General features: G+C 35.1%; 1 protein-coding gene across 3 annotated transcripts; it reads right to left on the bottom strand.

Annotated features, from left to right (window-relative positions):
• Positions 1–2,050: 2,050 nt before the first annotated feature.
• LOC104225686 (probable galacturonosyltransferase 6) lies at positions 2,051–8,314 on the bottom strand. 3 transcript variants are annotated; one of them, XM_009777537.2, is made up of 9 exons: positions 7,870–8,314; positions 7,741–7,775; positions 6,846–6,887; positions 6,610–6,748; positions 6,429–6,502; positions 5,282–5,529; positions 4,282–4,651; positions 3,091–3,606; positions 2,051–2,616 (listed from the first exon to the last, which is right to left on the bottom strand). In XM_009777537.2, exons 1-9 carry the CDS (start codon positions 7,985–7,987, stop codon positions 2,341–2,343), a joined length of 1,818 nt encoding a protein of 605 aa, XP_009775839.1. In that variant the 5' UTR covers positions 7,988–8,314; the 3' UTR covers positions 2,051–2,340. The 3 variants fall into 3 exon arrangements, with proteins under 3 accessions (XP_009775839.1, XP_009775840.1, XP_009775841.1); XM_009777538.2 differs by having other exon boundaries at positions 4,282–4,639; positions 7,870–8,313; XM_009777539.2 differs by having other exon boundaries at positions 5,282–5,514; positions 7,870–8,313.
• Positions 8,315–8,713: the final 399 nt, after the last annotated feature.

Below are 8,713 nucleotides of genomic sequence, written 5' to 3'. Positions count from 1 at the left end.
GTCCTCTATTCGTTATGTATATTCCCCTTTTTTTTCTAAGTTTCTTGTGTTATATATGTTACAATCATAGGCGTAGTGGCGGATCCAAAAATTTTAGAGTATTAATAATGTAAGAATACTACATATGAATTCAAATTACTTAAGAACTAACGAAACTTTTAAGCAACCTTTTTCGTTACACTAGAAGTTTTTACTACGTGAAAGAGATTTAACAATTTATTTATATATACCAAAATTTGTTTTTACCCTGGTTGTGTGCGGAGCATAATTTTTCGACTTAAGAGAATTCAATTGAACCTCACTCCGACCATGTAGCTCGCACCTCATAACGTGACTATACATCTCACATTATGTATGATCATTCCTTCATGATCATCTTATTTATCGTCCTCTATTCGTTATAAAGTTTTCCCTTTTTTTCTAATTTCTTGTGTTATATGTGCTACAATCATAATAATGTAACTTTAATAATGTAAGAATGCTATACACGTTGAATTCAAATTTCTTAAGAACTAAAGTAACTTTTAAGCAACCTTTTCAGTTACTAGAAGCTTTTCTCACGTGAAGGTGATTTAACATTTTATATATACACACCACAAGTTTGTTTTTACTCTATTTGTGTGTGGAGCATAATTTTTCGACTAAGGAAATTCAATTGAACCTCATTCCGACCATGTAGCTTCCCAGGTCCAACCTCATTAACGTGACGACTATACATCTCATGTTATCTATGATCATTCCTTCATGCTAAAGATATATGTTATTTATCAGGGACGAACTTAGTGTACAAGTTATGAGTTCATTCCAGCCCACTAACTTAGCCTTAAATCTTGTATATATGTCAAAAGATCCGCTACTCGGAAAATCAAATGAGCTATGGTAGAATTTCACACTCGAACCTATAATGTTCAAATTCTAGATCCACCCCTGAGATTAAGGATTGTTCAATCTTCTTGCAGTAAAACCAAAAAAGACCAAGGCAAAAGGCAAATCAGAAGTGGTTCCTCCAAAAAGCATTGGGATCAAGAAAGGAGCAACCTGCAGTACTGTTTCAACTTCTGTTTCAAAAAGCAGCAAAGGAATTGTAACAAGCACAAGGACAGAGGATTATGGGATAATACCAACAATCAAATCCTTTGTAATTCACTGTAAACGTTCAGAAAATGAGGAATCTGTTTCAGCTAGCTGGAGCACTTTTCAACCAATTGACATGATCAAGGGAAAGGCTAAAATAGGGATGCTCCCATAATTCATTGCTCAAAAGTCTTTCGAAAATGGAAGCATTTTGATAATGAGGCCGCTAAAATATGAAGGAAATGATCTCTTGTGTCCGCTTACAATTTGAATTAACTGAAGTTTATATGTGCCAATACCTTTTCTTTATCCTCTTTTTTTTTTTTTTTTTTTGGGGGGGGGGGGGTGGTTGTGGGTGGGCGGTGGGGGTTGTGAAGTGTAGAGGAGGGGAAGGGGTGTAGCTAGCCATGCTCTTTAGTTTCTCCCATTTTCAGATATTTAGAAATGTGGTGCATCTGAGTTTTAATTGTAACTTAATTATCTTGGTACTTAAATCTTTTTAAAGTAATAACATAGATTTATCCATTAATCCATAGATTCACTAATGATGATTAGAAATTGAATTCTTGAATGTACAACGTGAAGCTTACGAGTTTACCGTATAGCCGTTTTCAATCTGAAGAGCTAATTTCAAGAACATTCTACGTTTAATGTTTCTTTGCCATATTATTTGACTTGCATTTTAGACTCAAAATTTTAATGGCTTGGCTTAGCTTTCCTTTCTCAGATGATACTTTGACGCGCATAGGAGCTGCAACTTATACCACTGAGGAGTGTTGTGTAATGGCCCATACGCGCTTTCTACTGTTTGAATTTGAATTAGTCGTGTCAGTGAGTTTAAAAACAGGATGGTTAAACAGAAAAAGATGCATTTTATAAGTTCTTTCCAAAGCTATCCCACCCTCTCCAACAATATATATGTCAAAAGTGAGGACAATGTCCCAAAGAAACATATTTCTTATCTCATCTCAACTGGTAAGTCAAAATAAACTCTTTTACCATTCTACAAGATCAATATACAGGCAAGTCCAAACATTACAAGAATCTCAGGGACATGCCAATATCAAGTCCCAAGTTATTGGTAGTGTGGGATAAATTTCTATGAGAGTTATAGCAGGAAATATAGTGGGCGTAAACGTTGGACTTTACAAGGAAAAAATTGTGGGATCAATGTGTGAAAGAATAAGGTGAACGTAAGGGGTTCCTACACTACACTACGTAATTGTGGTGGAGCGGAACTCAACCTATTACTAAAGGATACAATTGCTATTCATGTATATTGCACTGTTGAAGATAAGGATGTTCGTACCAAACGTGTTTCTTCCAATAGGGCTTGAACTTCTGAAGTCCAATCTCTAGCCATGGTTTCATAACTCCATCATAATGAATCACAGCTGCCTGCTCGATCTCGTTAAGTCTGACACCAGATTCGTACCCCAATCCCAAGACATGCCATCTCCGATCTATAGCACGTGTATGTTTGTAAAAGGTCATCCAACCGATTGGCAAAGTACCAGCTTTCATTAATGGTCTATCACTTCCCTGCATCATGACATGCACTAAAAGTGAGGAAGTGAAGAATAGAAGGGGAAGAGCATATAGCAAAACAACTAAAAATAAAAATAGCATATATATACACAGAATATCAGGAGATCCCCCAAATGGGAGGTCACAGGTTCGAAACCCCCTGCATGCTTTCTTGGTCAAGCTCATTGCACGGGGCATGCCTAGTGTGGTTTACCTCTCCAGTGTGGTTTATGAGCTATTGCACTGGAGCGGAGTTTACCAAGGGCGCACCTGAAGGGTAGTGGCAGCGGGTTCCCTAGTTTACCCAAAAAAAAGGATCTAATAATATATGAAAACCTAACTCATGTTTTTTATCAGCAACATATATAAGGTTGGATATCCTATTTATTTCAATATATAGACCATGCTTGTAGAATTACCCTATGACTCATCAATTATCATTAGTCAATTCCACAAGTACTTAACAAACAACAGGATATAGATCTATACCAGCTCCAAGTACTTGTGATAGAGCGCAGTTAGGTTTCGTTTCCTCCATTCCTGCAGATCAAATATATTCATCCCGAATGCCCAAGTGCATGATTTCACATCAAACCTCTTTGCCACCAGGGGGTCGGTGAAATTGATGAACATATCCATTCGGCGGAATGTAGGCTCGCCTTCCAGACAGGTCTCCACTGCACCATTCACTTTACCCTTCATGTTGATCCGCCAAAGTCCGGTTAGATCCCTTTTCACAACCACGTCATGGTCAAGGAGCACTATCTTGTTGAGAGATGGAAATATATCAGGCAGATAAAAACGCAGGTGGTTCAGGGGGGAAGTGTATCTTGGATCAAGAGATTCTTGCTTCTGCAGAATATACTTGTTTGATAACCAATCAAACTTGTCTATGCTTTGGATCTGAATTGTTGCTTTGCCAGGAGGATTCGACAAGAACCACATTGTCATGGCTGGTAGGTTAAGAGAATCTGTCACTATATGAAACACAATCTTCTCTGGAACCTGCCACGTAAATAAACATTTACCATAAATTCATGCACAACCATGATTATTTAATTTTTGTCTTCAAAATATATAGTGATTAATAAATACTCCTAACAGTTATTAATATAAAACCATTAAAGTTTAGCCCTTCCATATATGATTGCTATTTGTGTTGTCATAAATGAATAGTGGATTCGTCTGGTCTGAAGCCAAAGCTTCTTACTAGTAAGCCCAGACACTAAATGAAAATTTTCCTCTAAAGACCATCTTGCAACATGATATATACAACAAATACCAACATCTACATTCTATTCTTGATCATCAAAAAGTCACTACGGATTAAGTTCAATGAAAAAACAAAATAAAAGTAACGGCAGAACGTGGACGAAAAACTAATACGTCCTACGTCCCAATTTATGTGGCACTCTTTCCTTTTTAGTCGGTCCCAAGAAGAATGTAACTTTTCCTTATTTAGGAAACAATTAACTTTAGAATCCTACTTTGCTCTTAATGAATTGATTTACAGACACACAAATATCTATAGTTAGTTTTAAACCACAAGTTTCAAAAGTTTTTTCCATTCTTAAATTCTGTGCCGAGACAAACACCGCCACATAAATTGGGACAGAGGGAGTAATAGATTTAAAAAAGAAAAATGAAAGGCAAGAATAAGAAAATTGTGGAGCAGCTCACCCTAGCAGTTGATACAGTTGAGTTGACAACTGCAGAACATGCCAAAACATTGTCAGAGAAAACAGCAAAGTGATACAGATCTGGATCCTGAAATTTATGTTGGTCAGGCAGTTCCTGCTCCTCAGGCGGTAGAGAAAAGTATTCAGTGGTCAACCTCATGGAGAGGCAATGAAGGCCTTTCGGGGTAGTTCGTCCAGCAAGATTTACAAGGAAGGAAGCTTGATTCTTTTGCGATCGAAGCTGTTCCTCAGCGTTATATGTCATTGCACGAAGTTTCTTCACCATTGCTGAGCATTCAGGAAAGAGTTTACTGGCTTTCAACAGGGTTGAATCCATGGCTTTCATCTTCTGTATCGCCCTAGAAACATAACTGTTCTTAGATCATATAAACATCATATTAGCTACTTCCTCATTCCCAAGGCAAACAGTACCCTTTCCTATTTTAGGTTCTATCAAATTTTATATACTTTCCTAAAGGTAAAAGTTTTCCTTTACACTCTTCAATGCCTTATCAATCTTTTGCCATTTAAAAAGCACCGCCTGACCACTTTTACTTTATAAAGTTAGCTTTACTGTCACTTTCTGGACGCACTTCTATTTCCAAACATCCATTCACAGCTTAATAACTGTGACTGAGTGAATAATCGAGAAAAGAACTCGCTTGTCGACACTAAGCATTTAGTTACAAGACTGAGCGAATAACCAAATAAATTATCCACTTGGTGACATTAAAGGCTTGGTTACAAGACTGACCAATTTTTTCTCAACCATTCATAAATTAATATCAAGTAAATGTCAGTCTTGTGTAAGTAGATAACTTTAGCACCAATCTATTTGCAATTCCATTTAACCATTTTAACCTTCTTCTCAGATATTTTTTCAGACTCAATAGGTACAAAACATAACTTATAAAAAAAGGTACAAAACATAACTCATAAAAGCTAGTACTCAAGCCAAGAAGAGTTTATGCTACTGCAAAGCAATTAAAATATTATCTTACCTCCTTGACAGATCAGAATCTTTAGTAGCTTCACCAACAGCTCGTTCCAAGTCTTTAATTCGTAGCTTTATCTCTTTCACAAAATTAGAGTTACTACCCGGTGGTACAAAATTCAAGAATGCTTTGGCCCTAATCAGCTGATCTTTAACCTCCTTTACCTTCTCATCTAATGCTCTCCGTGGATGGGATTGTACATTCTGACCACGTTGAACCTCTTCTGGCCTGGATTTTTCCTGCAATAAGACCAACTGAAATCAAGAGATCACAAAGGCAGAAGAAGCTTGCAGTTTATAAGAACAAAGTACATAAAATAAATTTCTGTTGACAGTACTACATCAAATATACACATAGTGGAAAGAGGGACAAGAGAAGGAGAGGGAAAACTATAATAATTTAAAACCTCAATATCGTAATTAGATTTCTGCTTTTTCCAAATTTATTGCATGCACCAGCTGAATCTTGGAAGGTGAAATAATAAATGAACCCATAAAATCCCTTGAAACTTTCAGTCACAACTTCTTTTGATTAAGGAAAGAAAAAAAAGAAACAAATGTCTTTTGTCCAAACAATCGAATTGAGTCATTGACAGCTTCCCTACACCCATGAGCATGCAAAGTCTAAATTTGCTGATTTAACTTTATTTCAGAAAAACCATTTCTTGATAAGTGTTCTAAAAAGCACGAGGCATAGATTTTAACTACACATCAACATGATCACCACCATTAAAGCAACAGCTTTAGAATTCAAACACCAACAAGAAAGGGAATCCAGTAGTCATGCATATGCAACTCTAAAACTGCAAAAAACACATGAAATTATATCTAATCATAACTAATTCTGTTTTTAACCTAACTGAAATTAAAATATCGATTAGTCACAAATTCTGGACGAGCAACATCAGTGGCATTCTTAGTTAATCAATAAGCATTGCGATCTACTTGTGCGCAAATCATTCCAATACTACTTTCCTTATAAGGAAACACCACCCAACTGTCTCCGTGAAATTTTTAGTGTACTAAACAGAATATTGAAGTCTATTTATCAAACTAAAAAATAAATAAATGAAAAGATTGATGTTGAAAATTTCACAATACATCAACGAGATCTTTAGTTGTCACATGCATTAGAATTCCATACAGACTAATACCTTTTCTCTAGTTGTGGCCACTTTTTGCTCTGGTAGACTTTGTTGACTTTCTTTCTTCGGAGCATGTGTGGTTACTGAAATTAGGGAGGAAGGCATTCAATTAATTTCTAATTATAGAATAAACAGTAACGGAGACAAGAAAGAAAGAAAAAAAGCAAAAGAATCTGAAGTATCAGATTACCGTCAATTCCCGACAAGCTGGCATTCTCAGGTTTGCCAACACTATCATTCTTATCAATAGAATCTAAACTGACTGCAGAACTTTGGTCGCCATCTCGGTAGACATCCAAGATCGGTTCTTTGACACTTCGACCTTCTTCCTAAACCGAACAGCAGAAAAAGTTTTGCAAACATAAGTATACAAGTAGACTTTCATAACTGTAAGAATTTATATAGTAGGAGTAATATTTATATCACCTGTTGAACTGCATTAAGCGCCCGAACCTCTAACCTTTGCTTCTGAAAAGGAGTATCAAAACCCAAATGGAAAAATATCAATCAGATCATACTATATACAATATTCTCCATCTTTTTCAATCAAAACCCAAATAGAGAAATCTCAATCACATCGATATTGTGTACAATGCACCCCATCTGTTACAATTAACATGACACTCTTTCCATTTCCGAACATCCCAAACATGTGTGACACGTTGCCATATTTAAGGAAATTTCAAGAATCCAAATTCATTGATCATTCAATTTTTAAACTTTGATATGATGTTCTCTATCAAACTAAACTTTTTTAACTTATTTGTTCGACATTTTTTATTTGACTAATACCAATATTATATATGAGTTAGACTAACATTAAACTTTGTGTCCTTTTAAAAGAAGAATTAACCCAAATAGCCGCCACCAATATCTTAAATTGAAAATAGCCGACGGATGTATAATATATGTATAATATGTGTATAATTATGTATAATCATAATTTATGTATACCGGTTAGAAAAAGTAAACGGAGAATCTGGCCGGCTATTTGTTGTAACAATCCCTTTTAAAAACTGTCATGAGTAATGGAAAGATATTTATGCTCACGGAAAACTCGTGCACTTGCCTTTTCGAAGGGATAGTATAATGGAAGTATCGGACCATTAACAGCTTGATCTTTTCCACCAGGTCCCAGTAATGCAAACAAAGAGGAGAGGGAAAAAAAAATAACTTCAACTATAGAAATCTTTAATAGCTTAATTACTAGCAAACGCACTGTACAAGAATAAATCAAATGTTCTTTCTACTTCCACTCAGCAATAAACCAAAACAAGCAAAATATACACAACAAAAAGGACTAAAAAAGCAGAAATCTTACAATAATTGATAAATCTCCAACAAACTCCTTCGACCCTGCACCCAAATTTAAAAATAAATAAATAAACAATCAGATCAAATTAACAAGAACAAAAAAAGAATCACAGAAAACAACTAGTAAAATAATTACCATCAGAACCAAGATGTCTAAGCCTATGTGAAGAAAGCAATAAAATTGGAGTGGTAACAGAAACAGCAAACAAACAGAGGATTATAAATATCCTCGTACATTTCCGAAAAAGCCTCATTTAAGACATATACATGAAATGAACTCAAAAAAAGTACTAGGGTTTTGGATCAAAGAATGTGAAATATAGATTCAGATCAAAAATACGAGTTCGTGATTTGATATAATAGAAAGTGACAAAAAGGAAAGCAACTAGGGTTTTGTCTTTAGGGTCAAATGGGATCTATAAGGTTATTTTTTAAAATTTATTTGGACTGAATTTAATTTTTAATTAAAGAAAAGCGATGAAAGCGGGGAGATAAATGTGGTGCCATGTTCGTGAGTACAGAGAAAGGAATAGGAATGAGATTCAGGAGAAACAAGGAAGAGAGAGTTAAAAGTGTTAAAAAAATAAATGGGTTTGAATTATATATATACTTTTTGGAGAGTGCCAACCTAAAAGAACCAAAGAGAATTTATGATTTGTAGAAAAGTAGGATTGACTTTTTAGGTATGTATGTACAATTATTGTGTACATATTGCTAGGTTGTTGATTTTGAGGTAGGGTAACAGCACATTCTCATAGGATTTTTTTTTGGTTTTAATATTCGGTTTGAGTCTCCAATTAATTTAGATTTTGCATCGCAAAAGGCTTATTAAGGAGGTGTTTATTAATAAGATTTTTTTTATTGTTAGCGCTTGAATCCTAGATCAGATTAAGGATAGTGATTTTCATGGGTTTATTATACCTCATTTGGCTATAAATAAGAAGAGTATTTTAGTATTTACAAATATAGGAGTACAGTAT

The sequence above is a fragment of the Nicotiana sylvestris genome, chromosome 11 (genome assembly GCF_000393655.2).
Source record: "Nicotiana sylvestris chromosome 11, ASM39365v2, whole genome shotgun sequence".
Lineage (NCBI taxonomy): Eukaryota > Viridiplantae > Streptophyta > Magnoliopsida > Solanales > Solanaceae > Nicotiana > Nicotiana sylvestris.
Note: the sequence above shows the minus strand (reverse complement) of the source record. Positions and strands in the feature narration are given on the sequence as shown.